General features: G+C 36.8%; 2 protein-coding genes across 4 annotated transcripts; one reads left to right on the top strand and one right to left on the bottom strand.

The window, feature by feature from the left end:
- Positions 1-22: 22 nt before the first annotated feature.
- Positions 23-18856, top strand: LOC106142863 (V-type proton ATPase 116 kDa subunit a 1). 3 transcript variants are annotated; one of them, XM_013344783.2, is made up of 15 exons: positions 23-181; positions 9000-9146; positions 11895-12071; positions 12648-12808; positions 13034-13214; positions 13320-13496; positions 14009-14221; positions 14655-14805; positions 15288-15661; positions 15914-16023; positions 16254-16381; positions 16783-17015; positions 17364-17604; positions 18086-18257; positions 18689-18856. In XM_013344783.2, exons 2-15 carry the CDS (start codon positions 9030-9032, stop codon positions 18783-18785), a joined length of 2532 nt encoding a protein of 843 aa, XP_013200237.1. In that variant the 5' UTR covers positions 23-181; positions 9000-9029; the 3' UTR covers positions 18786-18856. The 3 variants fall into 3 exon arrangements, with proteins under 3 accessions (XP_013200237.1, XP_013200240.1, XP_060801869.1); XM_013344786.2 differs by lacking the exons at positions 23-181; positions 9000-9146; positions 11895-12071 and adding an exon at positions 12254-12411; XM_060945886.1 differs by lacking the exons at positions 23-181; positions 9000-9146; positions 11895-12071 and adding an exon at positions 12570-12575.
- LOC106142861 (tetratricopeptide repeat protein 21B-like) lies at positions 18850-27596 on the bottom strand. The gene is made up of 12 exons (XM_013344782.2): positions 27488-27596; positions 25328-27408; positions 24714-24999; positions 24107-24300; positions 23273-23665; positions 22808-22912; positions 22023-22194; positions 21524-21722; positions 20963-21166; positions 20425-20523; positions 19842-19960; positions 18850-19614 (listed from the first exon to the last, which is right to left on the bottom strand). Exons 2-12 carry the CDS (start codon positions 27260-27262, stop codon positions 19376-19378), a joined length of 3945 nt encoding a protein of 1314 aa, XP_013200236.2. The 5' UTR covers positions 27263-27408; positions 27488-27596; the 3' UTR covers positions 18850-19375.
- Between the last annotated feature and the right edge of the window lie 79 nt (positions 27597-27675).

The following is a 27675-nucleotide window of genomic DNA, read 5'->3' as shown; positions in this document are numbered from 1 at the left end:
ACTATTTATGATTTGTGCTAGTGGTAGCGGGCGGAGGCTGCGCAGGCGCAGTGCTACCAACTGCACGGTCACGAGATCGTCGCTTCCTTATCATCAGCTGATACCGGATGAGACTCACTCGCCGATAGATCGGTCAATTGCTGCGGGTTTTATTTTACCACCCAACTAAGTTAAATTTTAGGTAAGTAAAGCCTTTATTTTGTAAATTCAGTTTTAACATGCTCAACTCTGTCCCACTGAATACTGGATTTAGACACCTCTTCACCTGTAAAAGCTTTGAAGCCTACTTTTTATTACTTTTGTTCTTGTTTCTTCGGCATTCGTAAATTATACCACTCATTGTTTCAGTGAGTGTTAAGTAATTACTTCAAATTCATGTACAGAAGTTGGTTCTTACAAATATTTTTTTTCTGCGATTAATCATCTAGCAAGAATATAGAGGAAACATTTATGGTCCATTGTAACAGTTCTGGGTATATTTACGGTCGGTTAATAAAATTATTCATTTTTATTTTAGTCGTAGTACCTATTTACAAAGGTAAAATTAGATTTCGGGATTTAATTAAAACGGGGGACAGTACTACATCACACTAATGTAATGATCACATCACGAAGTTGATTCCTTTAGCACGATCACATGCCGACCAAGTTTACCAACCAAGGCAACAAATGATTCAGTTGTTTCCCGCGCGTACGCCGCGCCTAACGTGTGTTAAACGAGAGAATATTTAGGTACGTCGATGTGCTTTTTTTTTACCAAATAACACCCAATAACATTCATATAAGGTTCGTTTTCGTGCACGTGAATTGCCATGTTAAATGCATGGGTTTTATTACATGTAACATTCGATAACAGAACGCGCATGCGATACCTGAGCCTGCGGCGAATTAAACGGATGCCTTTGGAATTTCTTATTAATTTGGTGAAATTAACTTGTTGAGACGTAAAGTGTATAATTATCAGCGTAATTCGTTAAAATAGTACACATTCTGTTATATATGTATTTTACTCTCCATGAGTTAATTGGCGTGATAACTAATGGAAAATATGTGGTTAATTAATAAAGCGTAATAGTTCAAGAGAATCCGTAATCGTTGGGAATTTTTAAATAATTTACAAAGAATCGATTCTGGTGATCTTGAATATTTAATAACGACTTTCTGACTGCACTTGAGTGAAGTGCACCTACAAAGTTAACCGTTTACACAAGTGTTTAAATAGTTATCAAACTTTTTTCTTATTATTATTCTGATGTGTTCTATAATAGCACTTTTTGAACTAATTTTATCGTCCTTAGCATATTGTTTGTCTCCTTTAGTAATTACATCTTTGTTTAGAGCAAGTCATCCATCTTACTTAATCGTTCTTTAATCTCTTTAAAAGTAAAAATTATTGCGTTAGTTTAAACAACGTAGAAGTATTCGGCCATATAAAGTTGTCACCTAAATACCAATTGGTGATACATGTCCACATGTAGAAGGTCACATGTTCGCAAAAGCATTTTAGCATAAATGGCCCATATCCTGTCAATAATGTCATGTGAGAAGATAGAATAATCTTTTTTATTTTTTTACGACCGAAAAAATGGTGATGGTACTTGTCCATCACATACAAACTTTTGTTATCTTATATGTATACTTCAAATAAAATATGTTAGAATTAGAAGTCATTCTTTGTCTGGTTCCCTTTACTTTTTTTGAGATTTTTACCAATTCATCTATGTGTAAATGAATAGCCTATACCTAATCCTAAATCTAGTTTTAGTTTTCCAAAACCATGTTCCCTAATATTCGTCTCTGGCACTCTTGTGGAAGTATTCTACGCGATATTTTTCCTGTAGCCTTGCAGTTAATGGCTAGTAAGTAATTGTTAATTGAACCTTCAGAAATATCACAGCTAGATTTGTTCATATAAAGAAATTTTAACGTTTCAAAAAGATGTGACGTGAAATAATATCTTAAAAGCACTGTGCCCGTATTGTGAAGAGGCAATAAAAAATATCAGTTACATATGACATTTGTTTCATGATTTCATTAATGAATCATGTTTAAATATGAGGTGTGGTATCTTCTAAGCAGGCTTAGGTATTTTATTTACAAATGATTGCAATTTTTTATGAGATTGCGTCCGTACAAAGAATATGTACCTACCTAGTAAGTTTATCTTCAGTACGAAACAGCTTACTTTAGTTTATTATTTTCCCTTTCATCATACATAACAGTTATAGTGTTTCCATCAAATAAAGATAACTATCCTAATTTACAGGTTTCAAAACCTTATTAAAATCGATCTGTAACTTTTGAAAACTTCTATAATTCCTTTTTTTATTGTGGACGAAAAACCTATAACTGACGAGTATTGTATATTCGCTTTTGCTAATTACATAAAGAAAAACAACATAAAGATTTAATAAGATTACCACATGGATTTAGTATGCCCAAATGTGGGAGTATATAATGAGCTTTGAACTGACCTAGAGCTCAGATTATATGGGTTTTACCATAACAATCCAGTTTCAAATGTCTATTTGGTAATCCTATTATTGTTACACAACATTTTAATTTCTTATTTATCAATTAACATTTTAAGTTGCTAGGTACATATTTAGCATTGCCTCAAGTAAATTAAAAAAAGGAAAAAATACATCTTTTTATCTTATGTCGTCGTCTTTCTGACATATCATTTTAATCGGATCACATAAGTATCCGTAATGCTCGGTCATTGTCATTTTATACCACTCAATTGTCCCATTGATGTAATAATAAAAATTTTGCCGAATCCAGGATTATTCGGCTCCTCTCCAGAGAGGTGAGATGTGTGATGATGTAATTATTTAATTAATATGAAAGAATTCAAGATCTCGTAAGAACATTATCACGTGCTCTCAGATGTTACACATACGCAGATAAGGCGCCCCTCAGATAACGTGCCACTTATTCTAACTTATTTCAAGTGTTTTATCTGACAAGTTCACATTCATCAAGATTGATTACACCTTGTGCCTTTACATTCTGGCCTCTGTAAGTAGGTTTTTCTTACTATTTTATTGCGCTATCAATTTGTATTTTCAAAATAGCATCAGACCTACTCACTACTTTTTAATGAGTACATACATACAAATGTATAACCACGTCTTTATCCCTACTGGGAAGACAAAGCCAGCAGTCTCGCAAAGTTTGAAAGGCCACGTTTAGCTGTATGACTTATGATGGAATTGAGATTCAAATAATGACAGATTGCTAGCTCATCGCCTAAAAGAACAATCTCTATTTAGTTTGTGTAAAAAAATTAACCCGATTAAGATTTAAAGGTAATCGCCCTTTACGATATCCACGGGGAAGATTAATAAGTACTTACGTATCTGCTTTTTGTTCAACTTTACGTTACACCACTATAAATCTTAGGTAATTTTGTGGATATTAGTTTACACATGACTACAACAAGCAAGTAGTGGACAACAATTTGATTAACACTTACACCTATACCAAATAAGTATCTGGATAAGCAAGGCTAAAAAGAAATAAAAAAGAGAGAATCTTAGGAACAGTTTCACGGACTTGACTGAACTGATTAATTACTGAATTAAATATGTACTTAACACAGATTCCTTTTATAAAATCAGTTTGATAACATAAAATAGGGTTTTTATAGGTACAAAACTTAGTTCTAACATATGATGATACCATGAATGGCCAATTGATATAACGCGAATTCATACCTATAATAAACTTAGACGATTACCTATGAAGATTTGATGAGTTCATAGGTTGGCAGATTAAGGAACAATCAGCAAATTAAATACGATTAAATGGTTAGCTACATACCTAAATATACAATCCTTACTACATATAATTTACTCAAAAATTACGACATTCGTCGCCAATTACGAGGAATCCAAATAATTTTTATTCACTACATCATTTTTTTTTTAAATAATTGTAGACACCTACAACCTACTAAACTTGACATTTACGACCCCAAAACCCAACATCACAATTCTGTGCTTACGTGGGTGCTTTCACGCTTTGCCTAGACCATGTCGTTTCCCGCATATTGCTTTCCAAAGCGTAAACCTAGACACTTCTCCAGTAGTGATGTACTAAAATCATCAATAATATTGAACTATTCTTTATTTACAAAGTACCTACCTACGTTGTAATTAGCGTTACTTCGAATATCAGTTTACATTGTGTAACTTGAAACGCACATCAAATACTCCGTGTTTGACAAATTTATTTCTTACATATTATATGCTAAGGGAGCGCGGCACGTATCGCTCATAAATTTCTTGTGTTAATTTTGACGTAACTTTGTTTAGACTCCATCTAAAAATTGTTTTAAAATTTAAACAGTCACGTCACACAAAACATTGCAACACTAGCAACAGAAAACGCGTTGCAAGTAATAAATCATATTGGAAACTGGCCGAAGCTTGTTTTATGTTCCAGTCGCAGCCGAAGTTATTTCTTCAGCTGTATGAATTTAAAACAATACGATGGTATTATGACAGCAATGACCGCTCGTATGACTAATGTATTGAAAACGAAATAAACATTTCGTCAAACTTATTCAGTTTAAACATTGCACACTGCGATAAACAATCGGAAAAATAGTCACTAATGAAGTTAACAATTGCTATACTTTTCACATAAGATCAATTTAGTATCTGGTGAGTTTCTGGCACCAAACACTAATTTTATCATCTAAATCCGTAGTCATAAAATGTTAATTTTAATCAATCTATTAACCGTGTTTACGCCGAACGTCTCATCGTCGACCATCCTCGTTTTCGATGTGTACATCTAATTTTAGTCGGTTTACCTCATGTATTACGATTGTTTATAAGCTGGATGCTGTAACTAAGCTAATGTACCTTACCTGCCCGAATATTACGAAATGCAGTAGGGATTCTAAAACGGGATCATAAACAGGAAACTTGTGCACGACCGCAAGATATGTGTATTTTAAATTAATCATGTAAATTCATGAGATGATTAATCTTTACCAGCACAAGCTTCTTTATGTGTAATTATGCTTGAACATCATCCATCTCAACAATGTGACTTGAAGATCGCCACCTACCCTAATAACCAAAGGCAGAAAGATCTCATTATTTCATTTCTTACCTTCTATTTAAGAGCTTAAAATCTTCGCAGTGCACCTGCTTCTACTTCTTTTTTTACTCTATATGAAAAGCTTTCATTTTGAAATATATCTTTAAAAGAAGACACCGACTGATTGACTAACATATCAACGCATGGGCCAAATGGTGCGTGTAGGTTCCTTATTTTCATGGTCTTGGGGTGGACTATAGAATATTCCCACAGGAACGGAAATTCACACTGAATAATATGGTCGCCATCTTAACATAGGTATTTGAAAATTCAGTTATTAAAAAAGAATCCATTTAAACATTCAACTTATAAATCTAGAAATAATATCACAAGGAAAGGTTAATATCATTAAGGAAAATTGAATATAATCGGAAGTGGGATAAATACCAAGCGGAAACTGTTGTGACGGATCGGTGGCCTTCAATGCGTGTCCTACCTGCCCATGCGCAAGCGCATGCGTGTGTAATGTATGACTGCCTTGCTACAAGATCAACCAGTTTAACTCACTCACTTACCAAATACCGAGACCTGCTCAAGTCGGGTACTTAAATGTTTTTTTTTTTAGTTTCATTACATATTTATATACGCGGGCTTGGCTCCCGTGGGTATTTCCCGAAAAAGTTTATGTTATTGCTAAGAGTTTCGTATCCGTGCCAAATTTTATAAAAATTATATTGAGTTCATTTGTAAAAATACAAATCTTTTATTTTATTATATTACCTAGTATGGATATTAGTATGGAAAACCAAAGTCTTCACTGCTTGCTTTGTAAAGCATTTTTTCCGAATAATGTCGTCTCGTCGTCATCCGTCATCGTCGTTAAAAATTAAATCCCATTGAAGTAAGCGCTTCCAGACATTTTCGCTTGCTTGTCTTGTATGCTAACACAATATTTGTCGATAAGAGGCTTTGTTGGGACGGTCGGTGAAGAATGTTATACTTCGTCATTGTTTTGTAAAGAGAAAACGACGCTAACGTTGGTGTTCTCCGACTGTCGTAAGGCCTACGAACAGCTTGACCGCATATTTTCTCTTTCTTAGGCGTTCCCGTCTATCAGCCCATCCGCTTTTAATTTTCGTGCCATTACTCGTCAGAGTAGACTTCTGTAAACGAATCGTTGAAATATGAAAATTTCTGTCGGTATTTTTTATAATACCTTAGCCCGACGGTAAGGAAGATGAGGTGTACGCAAGCTCAAGGTACTAGGTATTTGATTTGCGTACACCTTAGGCATTCAGTCTTACCATGTAAATCCCCAAGTTATAGATCTTATGATGAAAAGTCATGTCGTCGTTCATAAGCTCAACAAACTTTGAAATATATTCTTATGCCTGTCATTTCTTTTACTTTCCAAAGCTAAGTTTTTGGACATTTCCGAACAACATAGTAAAGTAAAAAGAATTTATTCATAAAACTACTTATCATGCTCTTTTACATAAGTTATATAAATAAAGTGAAATAACTAAATTTGTATGTCGAAAACATGTATTTCTTTAGATAAGATATTTTAACGTGACATTATTATTCCAAGGACGTGGTATGCTAGTTTATCAGAGAATCCGCGCACAATGGTATTTGTGTTGGCATTTTAGCAATTATTCAAATGAGCTCATCATTTAAAACAATAATCTGGTTTGCATAGACGATAGGTGAGACAGTACCTCGTACTTCGTTCAGCTTCGCACTTAATTACTAGCACTACTTTAAATTGTTTCCGTTGGTCAGAGCAGGATATATAGCGTTGTGTACTTAGCTAAACGATTGTGGATAAGTGGTTTCGTGCAAATAATTGCATTGTAAAATAATGGGGTTAAGTAATTGACTTGTTTTAGATGTATATAGTTATAAAAACTTACTATTCAGTAGTCACAGCACTTGCAAGTAGCCATGTATCAGCCGTAGCAAATTTTAATGGCCCATTGTATAAAAGTTTAATATTGTAAATGCTGAAATGCATATCAATGCACTCACTCAGTGAGAAATTGGCATGAAGCAGAACTATTAACAAGTTTATCCTCACGGTAAAATGCAAATGTTGAACTTTAGCTATTCATTAATTGATTTCCTAAGTTTTTGTTGGTACTACTTATTTTAAAACGCAGCTGCGGTTAGAGAAAGAGGGTTTCGTAAAAAACGGCGAAGTCGCTAGGTGCAGCGGCAAAAACTACTGGCCTTGTATTTGACCGCGAATTCAATTCCTGCTTCACTGGATGGGAACGTTATTGTAATGATCTAATGATGATACATTTTTTGTCTACACCTTGAGAATATCGACTTGTCCAGTAAAACTTCGTACTTATTTAATTATAGTAGGGAATCGCCACTATAGTATTGATGTAGGTATTATTTAACAAACCCGTCATTAGCAAATTATATAATTATTTTAAAGTAGGTAATAACTACCGTACTAAAAATGAATCTACTACTATTAATCGCAACTAGAGTTCTTCGGTATTGTAACGCCATCACGTCATCGTGCTCATGTGCTGAAACTTGTAAAAGTGGTCTGGTATTTGTTCAGGAAATCGCTGGTTATTTTTATGAATACTCAAATTAACTAGGTAAACAATTATTCATGCGTTAGGTGTTTTGCAAAATATTATTTTTGTATTTTCTACACGGTCAGTTCATTGGTGAACAGGACTACAGATTGCAGCACGTAATGTTATAATTGCAGTACCTTTACCTATTTTCAATCAACGAGTACAACTAATGAATGACCTGTTTAAAAGAAAACTTGCATATCTAGGAATAATGTTAATAACTTCAAATTCTGTATGTTTCGCTGCATTAATATAATTGAAAATATCAATAATTTGGATGGTGCATTTTAAATTTTGCACTAGGCAAATTTTATACATAAATAATCAGGTTTAAAATAGTTAACCTAAGCCCGCGCCTACCAACGCGTCACACCGAATGGACCGCAACTCGTTTTCGTCACGCATCGTGCCCACAACCCGTCTCGTTAAAAAATAAAAGTTGTAACTTACGCTCCACTCGACAAGTTAAAATTAAATAATTATTGTTACACCGCTCAATTTAAGGGAGCCGATTTAGGGAGTAGTTCCGACAGTTCCCCAAAATTTACGGTTCTCTAAAAGACCTATAATATACTCTAAATAGCTTTAATATCTATTTAAGATTTTTTGGTATGTAAAGACACGTTTTGTGTTTGCATTTGTGGACTTTTCAATATGTGCAGAGTTGGCGTGGATACTTCCGAAATCGGCGCCCTGAAATTGGATGGTGTAATAGAGAACTGATTTAACTGAATAGCACGTCTATTGGTGATCGTGACTGTTTCATTTGTCAATCATAAATAGGTTAACATGTTCAGAAGCTTCAATGACATCTGTACACACATAGAAATAAGTTTTGCAATCATTTTCTTAGCCTTGTCTCACTTTGAATAACTAGTCCGACAGATGTGGCCGCGAATGAAATTGTTATTATAATTACTTTATTGACAGACATTCAATTCTGATATGGTAGAGGTAGTAATACCATAGGAATACATGCAATACCATATTAACGCGGTAAAGTATAATTACTTCCGAAAAAACTCAACTGAATTCGAAAAGTGTCTAGGTCTATCTTTTCAAAATATTATTAGTAAACTATTCTATATCTAGTTCATACTTCCATATCATACCTACCATGTCACATTTTTTCATGCTTTAGTAGGTATTATATAAATACCTTCATACTAATATAAATGGGAAAGTTTGTTTGTTCGTTTCTTTACTTGACTTTTTTCAAGTAATCTATGCATATCTATATTTCTAACTATTTATGTGCCTAGTACATAAATAGTTAGAAATACTGAGCTTCTTCTATGTCCTAGGTATATGTTATATTTACGATTTTTTTTATTATTTCAGAACGAAACGGGCACATAAAGGGGCAGCAGGATGGGGGCGATGTTCCGAAGTGAGGAGATGGCCTTGTGCCAGCTCTTCATCCAGCCAGAGGCGGCATACACCTCCGTATCGGAGCTGGGCGAAGCCGGCACCGTGCAGTTTCGAGACGTAAGTACTTTCATGCCGTGTGGTTCCCGGCACTTTAGAATAGGATTTTCATCGATATATTTTACCCATGGATACCTTGGCGGCAAAGATATGCACATTCGTCTAGTGCGGTTTACACCATGATCCAGTATGGGTTAAGTTCCCCTGAAAAACCCGCAAGAATGAACTTATTTTATTGTCCATAAATAAAAAGTTTATTTTCGTTTGCCCTTTAATACAGTCGCGACATTTTTCCTCTTTAAATCTCACTTGCATTGAGTGAACTTGACCGGCTTGCCATGCCAAACCGAAGGTTATCTGGTGCCTGGACCTTGAAGTAAAGGTATCTACTCGTTAAGGTGCATTTCTTGTTTAAAACGAGAATAGTTGATGTAATAATAATAAGTCATTGATTTAATTGTAACAGTAGTTGTCCGTTAGGGTAATAAAACCAGCTTTGATTATAAGAAATTACTTACTAAAAGGTGTCATAATTAATTTTGCGTTCGTTAAACCAAATTTTGCCTTAGTTTACTTATTTAAAAGAACTTTACCAATTTTAATAGTTCTTTTAACACTTGTTTATATACCTAGTTAAAATTCAAACGATTGAACGTCACATTCGTACAGAAAAATCTGTCATATGTTAGGTACAAGGTCCCCCGAACATATAAGTAGTGTGCTTTGAATAAGGTTCCCTTGCTTGAGTGATATACCATCCAATCAAAGTAGTCAAGGAGCTACCATCAAAGTAAGAGTTACATTTACAACGACGCTTTAGTATAGATAATAATTGTCATTCTACACTATGTGGAGGTCTATAGGAGAAAAGCTTATTGGATACTAAAGATAAAATGAAGTACTATAGAATTATTAAAGAAAATAAGTATATACCATCTACCCTACATGGTACCTAGATATTTGCAATCCGTGATGGACGCACGGTTCGGGCACCTACTGCTCATGGCCCCATGTAATCCTGTCACGCCCTGTTCAACCGGTTTGTCTCGTCTGTACGTCAACCGATTTGTTCCTAGCCCACATCAATTTCACAATTGGTTGCATAACTATGTGGGTATTGTGGTTGTTGTGTATTTGATAGGAAATAATATGCGATCCGTTAAGTTATGGAATTATCTCCTCGTCTCTGTTTCCGATACCTACAATTTATATTACGTTATTTGTATGATGTCAAATATACTAACTTATTAAATTCCGCGGTTGTGTGTGGCCAAATGTCAAGTAAATGATAGCTATGTATGATACCTAAGTATAATATTTTCAGAATCGACTATAAAATTATGAAGTTGTATCACTATTCAAGCATCCCAAGTTCTTGTAATCAATCAATTGCAATTTTCTTGTTAGCTGATAGAGCTAAGTACATAGGTACACGTTGTGTTTATAATATTTGTAAGTTATAAACTTTTGTAGGTAAAGATAGCTGTGGATTAGGGTGAATGCGTAAACTTATTTTTAATTACTAATATTATAAATGCGATAGTTTTTGGGTTTGTATAAATTTTTAACAAAGTGTATTTTGTAACACTTACTATACTAAATGTATTTAAATAAAACTTAGCCGGAATACTTTCTTAAAGCATCATAGGAATAATATTTAGGCTACTATTTTAAGATTATCCTGAATGTAAGTATGTACACAAGTTAAGAAAATAAAAATCAAGTTACATAGTTGCACTCTTAATCTACATCGTAAACCTCAGACTACACTTAGACAATACGACCTTATGATAGTAATTACTTCAATCATTAAGCGATTAGCTCAATCTTTGTTTTTACGCTGCTTGTTTTTGTGATTTCGTCTCATAATGTGGAATTTAAATCTGTAATACGATTACTTATCAAGTGAACACATAAAAAACCGTGAACATATAAAAATAGAAGATAATTATGACACAAGGTTGATTGTACGGAAATTCCAATTCAGTTTTGCACAAAAATATCTCAAACAATTATCACTATTCTATCCGTTACGGGATAGACAGATTAAAAGTCACATGAATCAGGAATGTTTATCTACTTATTCGTAAGAAAGTGTTCCTTGGCCAGGTACGGGACGGCATTATTTTTTTGCTTAATTTTTTTCTGGAATGTTTAATAAAGAAAGGAAAAACATTTCTTGTTTCTTAGGAAAATCTTTAATGGATGAAGTTTAGATTATCTTTTATTCAAACCAAAGATCAACTAGAAAACTTTCGGAGAGGCTATTCCTGCTACAAAAAAGATAAACGCCTCAAGCAAATAGGCCAATTGAATGGGTTGTATAATGGAGTGGTTGACCCTGGCAACGGGCGGCGGGACCACTGGAACTCTGAACAAAAACGTGGTAAAAAGACCAAAGTATAATTCATAATAGAATTATTTGAGTAGATTTGTTTTGTTTGATCACCAATTTAGAACAGAGTCTTAAATTTACTACGTAAAATTCCAAGATAGACTTGGATTAAGCACTGACGTTGTAATTTTAGATTATACCTACATCTTATGTTTATGTTTAAAATATTTTCGTGGGTTTTACAATTATTATTAAGTCTGCTCTGACGCATAAAGGTGAGATCGAGTGCGAAAAAAAAGTCAGAAACATATCAATGATTGAATAGGGCGTCCCATTTTTGGGATAAGAAGAGATTTACGGGGTTAATTACAGCAGGGCTAATTATCTGACTGCCCACTCTATGCGGTACATTAACTTTCAAAATTTTTAGATTACATTCAGTGTTTTAAATAAGTACAAATTCTTGTTTACAGTTGAATCCGGAAGTGAACGCGTTCCAGCGTAAATTCGTCAATGAGGTCCGCCGCTGTGACGAGATGGAGCGCAAGCTTCGGTACATCGAGGCCGAGGTGCACAAAGATGGCGTCCATGTGCCACAAGTTAAAGAGCCGCCTCGCGCTCCCAACCCGAGGGAAATCATTGATCTTGAGGTAAGAACCTACCAAACATTAATTCGATACTACAAATATTAAATTGAATTGACGAGATGGAGCGCAATCTTTGGTACATCGAGGCCGAGGTGCACAAAGATGGCGTCCATGTGCCACAAGTTAAAGAGCCGCCTCGCGCTCCCAACCCGAGGGAAATCATTGATCTTGAGGTAAGAACCTACCAAACATTAATTCGATACTACAAATATTAAATTGAATTGACGAGATGGAGCGCAATCTTTGGTACATCGAGGCCGAGGTGCACAAAGATGGCGTCCATGTGCCACAAGTTAAAGAGCCGCCTCGCGCTCCCAACCCGAGGGAAATCATTGATCTTGAGGTAAGAACCTACCAAACATTAATTCGATACTACAAATATTAAATTGAATTGACGAGATGGAGCGCACGCTTTGGTACATCGAAGCAGAGGTGCACAAAGATGGCGTCCAATTGCCTCAAGAACAGGTTTGCGCATTCAACTTTACTTAAAGAATTGATCTTGAGGTCAACACTGTCGGTATATCATGAAGTTAAAAAGTTTCTCAAATAAATCACCTTCATCACTTTTATTCCCAGGCTCACTTGGAAAAGACAGAAAACGAAATCCTTGAGCTTTCCCATAACGCCGTGAACCTGAAACAGAACTACTTGGAGCTCACGGAGCTTCGTCACGTCCTTGAGAAGACAGAGTCTTTCTTCAGCGCGCAAGAAGAGTTCGGCATGGATTCCCTAACCAAGTCAGTTTTTGTCTATTTTTATAAAAAAAATAAATATTGTTTAACTTTACTGAAAAAGAGAACGACTTACATGAAAACGAGTGCCGTGTGATTTTAATAAGATGACTTTGTGAATAATCCGATATGAGTAAAGTTTCCATTATTAAGGGCGTCTGGCCAAGGCCTGGTTTCCATTATTTCTTTTTCTGTTACCTATTTTTTATTTGCTGGTTTTTATTTTGCCAGATCGCTGATATCAGACGAGACTGGCCAGCAAGCCGCTAACCGGGGTAGACTAGGCTTCGTAGCCGGCGTGGTCCAGCGGGAACGAGTGCCGGCCTTCGAGCGGATGCTCTGGCGCATTTCCCGCGGGAACGTGTTTCTGCGACGCGCTGAACTGGATAAGCCTTTAGAGGATCCTATCAATGTAAGTTATAAGTATAAGTTCGACTAACTTTGGTTACGTTTTTATGCCTCTGGTTAATGATGTGTTAGACAATTATTTTTAATTATTTTCTTCCTTTTCTCTCAGGGTAACGAGATCTACAAGACCGTATTCGTAGCGTTCTTCCAAGGCGAACAACTAAAATCCCGTATCAAGAAAGTGTGCACTGGATTCCACGCCTCCCTATACCCGTGCCCGCCTTCCAACGCCGAGCGACAGGACATGGTCAAAGGAGTGCGCACTAGGCTCGAAGACCTTAATATGGTGAGTACTGCGTATACTCGGCTATAAAGGGCCGTGATAGTCCTCTTAGGAGGTCAACTATGACGCGCTGATATTATATAACTATAGTTTTAAAATTGATCAATAACATACTGATGTCACTTACGAGCACAAGGTACCTTCTAATAGCCGAATACTCGAAAATCTAATGAAGCTAAGATCATTCATTCTGGTGGTTTATTCCAGTGGTATCATCCTTAAAATTGGGTTGGGCCACATTTGACACTATATACATATAACCTAGATGTCATTCAGTTTGGGATAAAGAAAGCTACGAATACCGAAACGAATGAGACGATTTTAGTATGTTTTAACACAGAAGCAAAAATGCTATTGCCATTCGGTTCACCCATTTTATTATGATATATATTGCTTAATAAAGTTTTAAATAAATAACAAAATAACCAAAAAGGAGCCCTAATTTCCATCCATTTCCGAAATGTGCAGATTTCATTTACCTACCTGCCAACGATAATAAAATAAATTAACCACAGGTGTTGAACCAAACCCGGGACCACAGACAGCGAGTCCTGGCCAGCGTTGCCAAGGAACTGGCCAGCTGGTCTATCATGGTGCGCAAGATGAAGGCCATATACCACACTCTTAACCTGTTCAATATGGACGTCACTAAAAAATGTCTGATCGGGGAATGTTGGGTTCCTACCGCTGATCTGCCTAACGTGCAGAAGGCGTTGGCTGATGGATCGGTGAGTTTCTTACAATTAATATTATTTATTCAAATAATGCAAAGAAATTATCTGCTACTCTGTCAGAATCTTTAAAACCTACAACGGAACCCTAAAAACTATCGTTGTATTTATGGATTCGATCACACGGCGATGATGTATGGAATAGACCTAAATAATTTTGCCGGCTTTTTTAGTTCCCGGCACCAATATAAAAAGTAGGACCACTCCATCTCTTTCCCTTGGAGGTCGTAAAAGGCGACTCAGGGATAGGTTCATAAACTTCGGAATCATCTTATAGGCGATGATAAAAATGAGATTCAAATAGTGTGAGGTTGTAGCCCGCCTCACACTATTTGAATCTCATTCTTATCATTTGGTCTTGAAAGACTGCTGTCTCTGTCTAACCTGCAAGATGGATGGATGGGAACCTTAATAATTGTATTCTTCACAGAACGCATGCGGCAGTTCAATCCCCTCGTTCCTGAACTGCATCGCCACGGACGAGGAGCCGCCGACCTTCAACCGCACCAACCGGTTCACGCGCGGCTTCCAGAACCTCATCGACGCGTACGGAGTCGCCTCCTACCGGGAGGCTAACCCTGGTACGTAGTTTTTTAACTACAGGAGGCCACATTTCTATACGACATCTGTACTATAAATCTATATTTAACATAAAAATATCAGTGAAGAGAAGAAAGTTTATATTAGAAGTTTAAGTAGTTATGTTAGTAGTTTATTTGACAAAGTGAAAAGGGTGATCCCTGCCCTGATGATATGATGATCAGAAAGTGGCGAAAAATATCGGAAAGTGGACTCCGGGTTTGGGACAAAGGGTCCACTTTCCGTCCGGCCGGCAAAGCAACTGGAACAATATGGATCATAGCCCATGATAAGGGAGTATTTCCATACTTCTTTATCAGTATATTAAAATTTATTTTAATATTGGTTGGCAGAACCGCTAATAATCCAATCTTTTTTATGCGTAGTACGCAAGTAAACAAGTCCATGCCCAGGAAATATTATAAACCAAGAAGGACGCCAGGGTTTCCCGCTTTAAATATTCAAAATGATTGCTTTTTTACAGCCCTGTACACCATCATCACTTTCCCATTCCTGTTCGCGGTGATGTTCGGAGACTTGGGTCACGGCGCCATCATGGCCCTATTCGGCGCTTGGATGGTCTGCAAAGAAGTCTCCCTTGCTGCCAAAAAATCTAACAACGAAATCTGGAATATTTTCTTCGCCGGACGCTACATCATTCTTCTTATGGGCTGTTTCTCTATGTACACCGGAATCATGTATAACGATATATTCTCGAAATCTATGAACATATTTGGGTCTTCCTGGACAGTCCCGTATGACAACGAGACATTGGAACATAACACCGCTCTGACGCTAGACCCTAAAGATGCATATTTGGGCGAGCCTTACTTCATTGGTGTTGACCCTATTTGGCAGGTAAATTTGTTATTTTAAGTCGTAGGGATTTTTAAAACTATTAAAGTAAATATTTATTTACGAAGCGAAAGAGTAGGTACATAGCGTGAGCAACGAAGTATGCAATTACGATGATTATACGAAATGTACATTTAATCCTATAAAGCATAGAATTTCTCATCATCATTACCTACAAGTTTAAATTTAAAGTGTGTGATTTCTGACTAACCTCGTTTAAATATTTTGGTCGTAATTGTCTAAACTGTTTTGCAGACGGCCGACAACAAGATCATCTTCTTGAACTCGTACAAAATGAAACTGTCCATCATTTTCGGCGTGGTGCACATGATTTTCGGTGTCTGCATGAGTGTAGTTAACTTCAAGTGAGTACTAACACAAAATTTTATTTCTTATTTTGATCTCAGTTATTCATTTTGAGTCATGACATGATCTCTAAATGCATCAAACAAGTTTTTAATTTAAAAATTTATAACAATTCAAAGTCAAAACACTCAACGTAATTTTGAAACAGAAGCTTATAGAGCATCGTTCATTAAATAAATCCCATATATTTAATTTAACAAGATAATTTCATGTTTATGTTGATTCTCAGCTTCTTCCGCCGCCGCTACTCAATCTTCTTGGAATTCCTTCCGCAAGTGGTGTTCCTGTGCCTTCTCTTCGCGTACATGGTGTTCATGATGTTCTACAAGTGGGTTGTCTACAGCACAACCAATACTGGTTAGTTTTATTTTTTAGCAGTAATTCATTTTTAACTTAACCATATAATAGAAAACCGTAGTCTCATGTTAGCTTGTTCTTTTCTTTTTGGTGACGACGTTGTAGATCGGAAAAATTGTAAAGAGGTAAGACCGAAAAAGGCAGCTGGGATCAAGCAAGAATGAGAGAGAAAGAGCATGTTCTTACTCACTAGTATATCTATACCAAAGTGTCTACTGTCTCACACCCTTCGAAATTTCACCGAAAATTAACCTTCCGTTTTAGTGATTAGTGAGTTAGTCCAATTTCTTTCTAACAACAAAACTGGTGTTTTCCTAAATCAAGCCAAACAGGGTTATTATTATTTAGTCAATTGGTTTGTCTCATGTGCTTTTACTAATTATATTACTTATAAATTCCAGACCAAGCATACACACAAGGCTGTGCGCCCTCCGTCCTGATTCTCTTCATCAACATGATGTTATTCTCGAGCACTGAACCCGAGCCCGGCTGCAAAGAGTTCATGTTCGAAGGCCAAGGGTCACTGCAACGCATCTTTGTACTGATAGCTCTGTGCTGCATCCCCGTAATGTTGCTGGGCAAACCACTGTACCTGATGATGGCTAGCAAGAAGAAGCATAAGGAGGAGGAAAAGGTATGCGTAAATTCTTATAAACAAGTTGCAAGTTCATGTTAGAAAGTCAAAGGTATTTTCAAATACAAATTCAAAATTTTTATTCATTATTATGGGATGACACTGTTGTATCCCATCAATAATGACTTGCAAGAAGTCCATTTTTACGGAAAGCATATATGTGACAATGTAATCGTTTGGCTATGCTTAGATCACCTATCAATCACCAGTTCAACCTCAAACCACTAATCTGAGTTTGTTTGGTGCGTAGCTTAAAAGTGCTTTACGTCTGGTAGGACATCGATAAAGGCCGATATTGTTCTATTAGCCGGAATAGACGTTTCTTTATTAAATTGTTTTGCCTTACAGCCGGAACGATCCAACGGCAGCGTGAACCAAGGCATCGAGATGCAAGAACAGACGGAAATCGACGGGCAACCAGGCCAACCGCAACCCAAGTCCGAGGCCAAAGCGTCCAGTTCACACGAAGAGGAGCCCTTCTCCGAAGTGATGATCCACCAAGCCATACACACGATAGAATACGTGCTCAGTACAATCTCTCACACTGCCTCGTACCTCCGACTGTGGGCGCTGTCGCTTGCCCACGCTGGTAAGTTTACGTTTTGTTAGTTAATTTGATACTATATTTTATAGGTAAGGTTAGGTTCACGTTCTCAGCTGTTTTTTGAAATCTCGGGCCGGTAGAGACAGCTTGAAAGTATTTTGTTGCTGCTTGTTGTAAGTACTGTTAAATGTCAGTGGTTTTCATAGATATAAAAGTTGGAGTATAAATACCTAGACGAACATAACTTTCTCTGGTTAAAGTCTGCATTTTATCTCTATCATCTGCGTGTTCTTGGTTGCACCCTCCACAGAAGTGCTTCGGGGCCCGGGGTCCGCCTCACTTTCGCCGCCGGCTTTGTCTGGATATTATCAGCAAAATTTAACCAGAATACGAGCTTGCACGATAAGATTTATGAATGTGAATAAACAAAAATAAATGCGAGGAGGATAGATGCAGACTTTTTTTTCTTGGAAATAGGTTCGACTTTATGTTTGTAGGTCTTACTATACAAATAATTTATTCACAGAACTGTCGGAGGTGCTCTGGAACATGGTGCTGACCTTCGGGCTGAAGGACGAGGGCTACGTGGGCGGCGTGAAGCTGTACGTGGCGTTCCTGTTCTGGTCGCTGTTCACGCTGGCCATCCTCGTCATGATGGAGGGGCTCTCCGCCTTCCTCCACACGCTGCGATTGCATTGGTAATTCTTGTTGGAATATTTGACACTAACTTTTGCTCGCAAACTACGTAGGTATGAATCTTAAAATGTTGCATACCTATAAAACACAAATTTTTAGGTTATAATTTCTTGCAGTACAAGTATGAAAATTTCATTAAATCTCTTTTAAGTTTCCGCGGTCCCTATTTACACTATTTGAGCTTTTGTATAGGTGATAAAACTTATGAACATGTTTTTTAGCCTAAAACAACAGAATTTACAATCAAGGCGGAAAAAGCACTTGGTGCATTTGACGGTTGTTCAAAACAGCATGAGATTAATCTCGTTTAATTTGAAGGTTCCTCGATAAGCCATAGCAAGGCAAAACTTTATCACTTTTAATTTATATTCTCAGGACTTTTCATTGTACCATATATATGTGAAGTTATTAAATGTTTTATTTACTTTTCCAGGGTGGAGTTCATGAGCAAATTCTACGCGGGTCTGGGCTACATTTTCCAGCCGTTCTGCTTCAAGACGATCCTCGAACAAGAAGAGGGAGGAGATTAAGAAGTATTATCTTCCACGTAGATTAGAGAAAGGGAAACGCAGTCACAAATTAAAACATAGTGCATATTGAACATGATCGTTTTATTGTGCGAACATTGAATTACTGTGTAATTGTACTACATTTCTGTTAATTTCAAATTAGCTACATTACAGTATAGTTTACATTAAAGTGTTTTTGTTCCCCTTTTAAAAGAAGAATTTTCTGTGTTCTACCTTGTTTCCATTTTTTTGGATTGCGCAAGGGTTATTCCTCTACCGATGTTACCTCACGTAAGAATGCAATCTTTCTGTATACGTACTATACGTTTTTCCTATTAATACACTTCTTTTTACGTAATAAAATTAGCTCCAATTCATTTTTATTTTAACCTTTGTAGGCTCAAATTTAAGTTTCAAATCGAATAGGCAGGTTCCATTTATTTCAGGTATTTTTGCAGGTTTATGTTTAAAATTCTTCTCAGTATTTATTATTTGCGATTCTTTTTCTCCTTTTTTTTTACAAAAATGCGTAAACGATACATAGAACTTAAATCCATTCGTCACACCGCATACAAATCAGTAAGTGCATTTGTGAAATTCAACAAAAAAGTTTACGTTCTCAAATTACTCTTAGCCTTATCAAGTATTTCCTTCTTTATTTTTGGGTAATCTGGATGAGCCTTCAGTATATGTCGGCAGACCACTATACATTCTGGGTATTTCTTCAGCTTTAGGTAAGCGTGTGCTAGTTTATAGCCCACAGCTAGATCGCTTTTTCCACCGTGTGTCCAAGCGTTGTCGTAATTGTGGGCAGCGCTTTTGTAGTTCTGCTCTTTCTCAGCTAAGAAGCCTGCAAAATTTAATAGAAACTTATGCTATTAGAAATGAACCAAATCATATTATCAAATTTGGTTATAAGCACAATTTTTCAAGACGATGCCAAGCAGACAGCAGCTTTTAGTCGCAAGTCTTTGGAACCAAGAATAGGCAATTAAGTTGAAAATATCACTATTTCCATCAACTCTCAGTTCACTCAATTTACATCTATTATAACTAAAAATATTATAATTAAATTACCTAAATATTGGTAGGCGGTGGCACACGAATTATTGTGATTCAGAATTTTCGTGAGCAACTCCTTCGCAGCCTCCGATCTTCCGGAGCTCACTTGGTTGTCGGCTACTTCCAACCAACATCTAAAACATAAAGGGTAATAATTGTTGGACTTTATTGTGATTGGCCAGTAATGAAAAATCCACAGTGGTAACTGCCTAAGAATGTTTAAAACGTGTCTGAAAGGTCATTACGTGCCGTTTGATTCCCGGATCTATCTCTTTCCGTGGATGTAGTAAAAGGTAATATGTACACTAATGTAGTGTAGCTTTTACCCTGATCCAATATAGGTTAGGTTTTCCTGAAAAGGTTGCGGAGGTCTGACCGAAGTTGCTTCGTGTGAAAACCTGATTTACCCAATCCAGGAAAAATTATGGTGAAAAGGCCGTCCCCTGTCCAGGATGTAACCGGGCTTAACGCTAAGAGGATAACGTTTGTGTGTTTTTAATTTCATTTAAAAGTAAATAGCTTCAAAACTAGAGATCCGCTTATCTCACTAAAACATAGTTTGGCAATTTTGCATGCTCTTCCGAAATAATGTTTATACCTCTCTAAACCATCCGCTTTCTCTGGTGTCCAAGCGATCGCAGATATGGTTCTTTTCAGTATGTTCTTGGCTCTTGTAGGTTGTTTTATTATATTGTAACTGAAACAAAAGTAAACGTTTGGAAATACAACACATACCTAACTTGATTTTGAAAAACCTCGACTTTTTAACTTATGATACTTTAACCATGTGGCATCGTGAGAATACCAGGCATTACATTCAGGCACCTAGAAGAGTCACCATGGTCCAGGTAAGGTATCGTGGTTTTAGACGGAACCGAGAATCTTCTTAAAAAAAGAGTGCAACTTGAACAAAACCACAGGAGAATGATGATATCAAATCCGTAACCTCTGCTTAGGCAAAAAAAAATGATATAATAAAACGTTCCAAGTTGCACATTGCACACACACGAATTATTTCGAACTACTCCGTGCTGTTGCTGTTGGTCCCGGCTGTCATTGCGATATGGCAGTTGTAAAGCCACACGATTAAAAATACTCCAAGTTTAAAATCCACCATAAAATTATATTATACTCACGCGTTCGCAATAGCCAGTATCAAGTATGGGTCGTCCTGGTACACGTCGTCCGTGACAAGAGGCAACAAATCCTGCAGCACTTTCTCCGCTTGCTGTTTCTGTTTCGTCGCGAGCTGAAGAAGCGCTTGAAGCGATTTACGCTCACTTGGCGCCACTTCCACTAGTAGTTTCTCCGCTGTACGCAGCGCAAGCGTTCTTGTATCCCTGTAGATGAATTATTATAATGTAAAAGTGTACTGTTACAAAAAAATGGGGACTATGTTTACGTATACCATGTTTGACTTCAAGTCACGCAGATAAGTAACGAATGAATTCAGTTGATGTAGCGACATTTGATGTTTTCATGCGATCTTTCCTCGGAAGTAGGTATGTCCTATGTCAAACCATTTTTATTCCTCCATTTTTCTTCCAGCTCCGGGAATGCCGATCACTCATCGCTAGCTTGCCATCGAATCAAGGCTAAGTAAATCGAGTGTCGCAAAGACTCTTCTTCTTCAGCACAAACCCTGAATTTAGCACCATTGACATATTGTATGAAAGTTAGACCATTTATAAACTCACGAGTCGTCTCCAGAAGCGGCGAAGGTGTCAGCCAAGGCGTGTGGAGCATCTGGTGCTTGGTGAGCCAAACACAACAACACCATCCTAGTGGCGGCGCGCTGACTCCACGCGGCGCCACGACGCGCTACATTCAGCTGTCTCAATGCCGCGTTGGCGCGACCTAGGTAACAGGAGTACACGCCCGAGCAATAGAAGTACCCTGGGAGGAAGAAGATTGGAAAATTTAAAATTTTATTAGGTATGCAAAATGAGACAAATCTGTGTAAGAATCCTTTTATCGAGAATTCACATTCATAACTCTTTTCCTTTAAGGTAGGCCACATAAGCGTAATGTTGGGAAACCATCCACTATTGGCTGACGTCCTAATTAAGGTTGCGGCTGGACACTAGATGCAGCCTGCTTCTTACAATTAAGGTGGTAATTTTTAAGGGACGCCTGAGTCCTGCAATGGATATTTTGCGGCGAGGATGATGGTTGAGCTATCAAACACCAAATTACCTGGGTCATCAGCGTCTTCCAGCGCAAGCTTGGCTGCATCTAAAGCTGGTTCGGCCTCGGCCAGTTTGCCGCGCCGCCACTGCACTTCGATCAGCTGCGCGAGCGCCTCCCAACTCAGCGGCTTCACTGATAGGATCTGATTCAGGTGACGCTGGGCTGTTTCGAAGTCCACCTGTAAAGATTACTTCTTCTTAAGACGTTTCACTCACATTATTTTCAATCATAGACAGGTTGATTGAAGAGTTCTGTAATACGACGCTATTCTTGCCGGGTCGCAGCCTTTATAGCGCACTTGTCACCAGGAGAGTTCGTTGCGCCTTTATTTGTTCTGTCCATCTCAACGGGGATCTGCCGCGCTATGCGTTAAGTACCTACAACTTTTCCCTGCAGTAAGCTGCGCTTTGCACTAGTTCCATTCTTGAATAATTTTTGGTGAGTAACTGACTGAAATTACTTAGTCACTATGTGTTCTCTGTCCCACAAAGGATTCGCGCAGTCTGGCTTCGCCATCGACCGTAACTCTTAGAGTCCTCTCTCTGTTATTACCCAAGAAATTACAACACTGGCGTTAGTGTTCAGTTTGCATCTTCCAATGAGAAGACTCAGGTTTAACTACGGCCTCGGTCAGTAATGAGAAGCAAGATTATTCAAGAACGTCGACAAGGCATAATAATATGTCTCATCTTCTCTGTCTATTTGCTTGATTTCAGAAATAGAAAGAGAGCTAATATAAAACATATGGTCTTGTCAATGTTGGTAAACATGAAAATATTTTTTATGCCCACCTTCCGGAACGCAAGGTCCGCCATCATGACAGCGGCCGCCTCGTTGTTGGGGTCGGTGCTCAGCAACACAGAACAGGTCTGCTCGCATTTCTCTGGGTGGTTCATCTGAAACATCATCATGAATTTTCTCTTCGTATAAATCTAAGTACAGAATGAACCAATGAGAAACTGTCAACAAAAGTTTCAAGACAAAGGTTTTGAACAAGAAAGCTAACACCACACAAATTAAGGGACAACATTGCAAACATTCGTAATATTATGAAAAAATTTTGTACTGAGTTTGGTTTAGGAATCTTACAGGAAACGTCAAATTTACTGTTTTCATTAATGGAAAGAATTTTAAAAATTTTGTTCATTTGTTAAAAAAAATATCCATTGTTAAGGATTTTACAATGGACCTAAATTAAATTTGAAGATAAAGAAACAGCTATTAACCCCTACAAAATAAAAAAAAAAACAACTTACATCAGCAAATAACTTGGCCAAGGCTAACAGCGTATTAGGTTCCCTTGGCAAATTAATCAACGCTTCGGAGTACAAATTCGCCGCGACTGCTGGTTCCTTAGTCGACTTCACTTTCGCCAACGAACAAAGTATTTCCGACAGAATACGTCTCTCCTCTTGAAGATCTCCTCTCGAATCTATTTCTATTCTTTTTACAACGTGATTTTGTAACTCTTTCGCTTCGGCGAGGATTAGATGAGTGTTGCCAGCATTTGGATTTGCGAGTTGGCGACATTTGGCTTGGGTGGTGAGGTAGCGAACGCGGCGCTTCAGTGTGGCTACGTCCTTATCTCTGTTGTACAGTTGGTTTATGTCTGATGTAATTATTGAGTCCACTTTGTCATATTGCTTTAGCTGAAAAGGGCTAAATATTTAAACCAGCTGTTGATGATTACCTAACATAGAAGTCTATTTTTTCATCTGTGTACCATGCAACAAATGTAGACGAGATTTCCTTACTACATTCAGTTGTCTGGAACTTTGAACATGAAGCCGATGTTGTAAAGTAAAAGTGCACTAATTGACATAGCAACGATAATTTTAACTGGTATGATCTTTAGATTTATGCAATGTAATCTTATATAAAAAAAGTTGCTCTCGCGTTTTTATTGTTTAATATGCAAAATCTTAGTCAAAACTTTAAATTGCACATATCTACTGAAGGTTGTTTATTAATAACATTATTTGCTTGGGTGTTTTCGAAGGCATCTCTAAACAAAGTTTAGGGTTTGCCTAGATGATTAATGAATTTAAAAATCTTAAACCAATTTAAGTCAAATTTATCCTGAAACATACCTTGATAAGTAGTTCTAAATAATCAAACTTGAGTTCGTCATCGTTCAGCAACTTGATAGCGTCTTCATAGTGTTGGGTGGCTTTATCGAACTGGTGCATCTTAACGAGAGCTGTGCCTAGCTTCTTAATCAGATGGATGTCTTTGGGGTTCCCCCTAAGAGCTATCTCGTACGACTCAGCAGCTTGGATAGGTTCTTAAAACAACATTTCATTATTAGTCTATACTTATACTAAAGGACTAATAATCTGTGTTTCTCTCTTTAAATTGTTTAAAATCAAAAACAATTAGTATCGCTTGTGTGATTTTTACAAAAATAAATAGATAGAATACCATATAAAACATACTTGACATTATAACTTATCCTAAACTTATGCTAAGGTAAAGCACAAAAGCCGACCCCAGCGCATAAGGGAACCACAAGAACATTGCATGAGAGGGAATTTAGTTCGTCATTTTCAATATCATATTATTCGAAGTAAAAAGTACTTATTACCTTTAACAAAAAATTTTAGCTTGGTATCATTACAGTGATTAAGTTTGAGATATGAGCATGAATTGATTTTAAACATTGAATTATGAGAATCTTTTGTAGCCTAAAAAACTTACCATGAATAGACATAAAGGCGTCTCCCATCATAACATGAGCATCAGCCATAGGATGGTTATTCACTATGTCTTTAAAACAAGAGGTGAACATGGCTCGATCATTTTTCTCTTTCAAGTAAATATGGGCCATTTTACTATGAGCCTGGAAATAGTATGGTTGGCCAGGTTTGATTTCATTCAAGATGTCTATGGCATTATCCACATCTCCTTTGTCTATGGCCATGTCTGCCCTTGCTATGAGTAACCTGCCTTCTTCTGATGTGTAAGATAACTCTTGAATTGCTTCCTGCAAAACATCAAATTTTTGTATAAAATTAATGTTGATTAGTATAATATGAAACAATATATTAAATTCCATACATTCCTCTGTATAGAAAAAAAACTCCGTTAATATCCATTCTCGCAGTATTTTCGGGAAATTCTCTATTATGTTACTGTTTTACCACATTAGGAACGTGAATGCCAAATTTGAAATATTTAAATACTAGAGGTTTGGTCTGTGCGCTGATATGTCAGTCGATCAGTGTCTTCTATTGCATTTAAGAAAATATGAAAGCTTTGATGAAATTTACACTCTATTTTCAAATAGCTTCATGAGGAAGAAAGGTTTTTACCTGCATAGTTTTCCCTGCTTCTGACAACTGCCCTAAAGATGTTTGCATATTAATAATTTGCAGATACAATGTGGCTTTATCAATGATATTCAAATCTGAGTCATAAAGACGGCTCATATTATTCGCTTGGGTCTTGCTATTAGCTATCTGTAAGGCGGTGGTAAAACTTGCCAGTGCTTCCTGATATTGATTGGAACTCTTCTGAATAACTCCATTGAGAAAATGGTACATTGCACTGTCCCTTACTTTAAAGTTGTAACTTAAACACATTTCTAAGCACTGTGCAGCATTATTGTAGGCTTGTTGCTGGATATAGATCTGAGTCAATAGTATTTGGCTTCCAGCATGCGTGCTGTCTAGTTCGCCTACCTGTGTCGCTAATTTGAGAGCCTTCATCGAATAACCAAATAAAAACTTCAGCTTTGCCAACTCATACAACGCTGCTATCAAACTTGGACACGCCTCACAGATTTTTTCAAGTAACTTGAAGCAATGAGACACAGCTGGGACATTTCCATCTAGAGAGTACAGTAAATAGTCTACTATAACAAAAGGCTTCTTGGGCAAATGCTTTCTATATTCTTTGTACACATCTAGAAGGAAATCAGGATCTAATTCTTTGATATATGTTAAACTAAAAGGGATTTGGTTAGCATATAGAAATTTGGTCTCATATGCAGTGGTCAGAAAGGATGAAGCTTTTACAGAGTTCTTAACATTAAGCTGAGCTGATAGAAGATACAAAACTGGTAATTTGGTCATGCCTTGCATTTCAAACAATAACTCAACTTGTTGGGTGATCTGTTCTGTGGGGCCATGTTCAAACATTTGACAAAGGGTCAGGCCACAAAGAGCTGTTATAGAATTACTGTCTATTTTGCTTGCAGCTTTGAAAAAGTTTACAGCATCCTTATATTTCCCCTGAAGAATACATTGATAGCCAACTTCACTCAAATAATCCACATTATTAGGGTACATTTCTGATGCATATTGGGCGAATCTATAAACTTGTGACAATACAGCACTTGATCTGCCACAGATTTTGGAAAATATCTGTGTTGTGTTATAAAACTGATAGCCATTATTTGCTTCTTCAATTTCTAGGACACCGAAAAACCTGTTCAGTTGATCAGCAGCTTCAATGTAGTCTGCGTTCTTACAGAGTGCCAGATATATCTTTATTTTGTATACTTCCACATTATCAGGTTCTAAGGGTAATATTCGATCCATTGTATCATAAACAGCTTCCCATTTTTGCAAAGCAAATTCATTTTTAAGTTTTTCAATTAAAGGCACAACTTGTCCTGGGCTGTTTACTATCAGCCTGTCTAATGTAAGATTTGAAGCTTCAAAATCTTTTGCAAAATACTTGAATTTTGCAAGGCCAAGTAAGGCTTCTACATTTCTATCACTCCTGGTTAGTGCAAGTTCTAAATAATCTAATGTAGATGCTTGCATGTCACCAACTGTCATGTACATATCATTCCATCCTTTTAAAATCATTGTAGCTAAATTATTGGAATCCTTTTTTAGTGACTTGGTTATATACTCAGAGGCTTTTTCATACCTCTCTGCAAGTGACAAAAATAATCCTGCATAATAATAAGACATGGTGTTCCCATGTTTCTTTTCTTCTTTCAGTTTTGATTCTAAGGTGTATAAGACATCTTTCTCTAATACATTAGCCAGCTTGTGGCCATATATCAAAGCCATTACTACTGCTAACTGCAGATCTCTGTCAGACTGCAAAGGATTGAGGTCATTGATCCCATCCTGGACTTGGCCTTCCAAAATACTAGCAACTCCATTGTAAAAGAGGAACTCTGTTGTATCAGATTTTAATTGTAATGCTTCTTTAACTATTTTTCTGGCTTTTCCAAAACATTTTTCACGTAAATAATAATGTACATTACACCTATACCAAATTATGTCCATCTTTATTTCTTTTGATCTTCCTCTTCTAGTTCAAATTTGACTGACAGGTTTTTAAACTGCTTCCTATTATTTTCGTAATATTTTGCTAAGAAGTGACACTTACAAACAACAACAAGCTTGTTTGCAAGAGCGTAGTCAAATGCATACTGAAAATAAAAGAGAAATATTAGCACAATTAATTGTATAATCATGAGTTATTTAAAATAGAAAGGAATAAAAATATACCTTAGCTAGTAATTTACCAACCCCTTTGCCCTGAAACTGTTCAGGAACATTCGTGTGGACGAATGTTATTTGCTTACCGCTTTTCTCATATCCAATCACAGCTTCAGCTAAAACAGACTTTAATATTTAATATTTTACAATTGATGGTAATGTAACCTGGCTCTTAAGTTGAAAGAAAATGACGATTG

Source organism: Amyelois transitella, chromosome 9, assembly GCF_032362555.1.
Source record: "Amyelois transitella isolate CPQ chromosome 9, ilAmyTran1.1, whole genome shotgun sequence".
Taxonomy (NCBI): Eukaryota; Metazoa; Arthropoda; class Insecta; order Lepidoptera; family Pyralidae; genus Amyelois; species Amyelois transitella.
The sequence above is the reverse complement of the archived record's forward strand: the minus strand, read 5'-3'. Positions and strand labels throughout refer to the sequence as shown.

Coding starts and splice junctions, on each gene's coding strand:
- LOC106142861 (XM_013344782.2), bottom strand. CDS start 27,262: ATGGACATAATTTGGTATAGGTGTAATGTACATTATTATTTACGTGAA. Junction 22,195..22,807: donor CGGACCTTGCGTTCCGGAAG/GTGGGCATAAAA, acceptor TAATCTTTACAG/GTGGACTTCGAAACAGCCCA. Junction 19,615..19,841: donor CACCGCCTACCAATATTTAG/GTAATTTAATTA, acceptor TAAATTTTGCAG/GCTTCTTAGCTGAGAAAGAG.
- LOC106142863 (XM_013344783.2), top strand. CDS start 9,030: ATGGGGGCGATGTTCCGAAGTGAGGAGATGGCCTTGTGCCAGCTCTTC. Junction 17,605..18,085: donor GCTGTCGCTTGCCCACGCTG/GTAAGTTTACGT, acceptor ATTTATTCACAG/AACTGTCGGAGGTGCTCTGG. Junction 18,258..18,688: donor CACACGCTGCGATTGCATTG/GTAATTCTTGTT, acceptor TTACTTTTCCAG/GGTGGAGTTCATGAGCAAAT.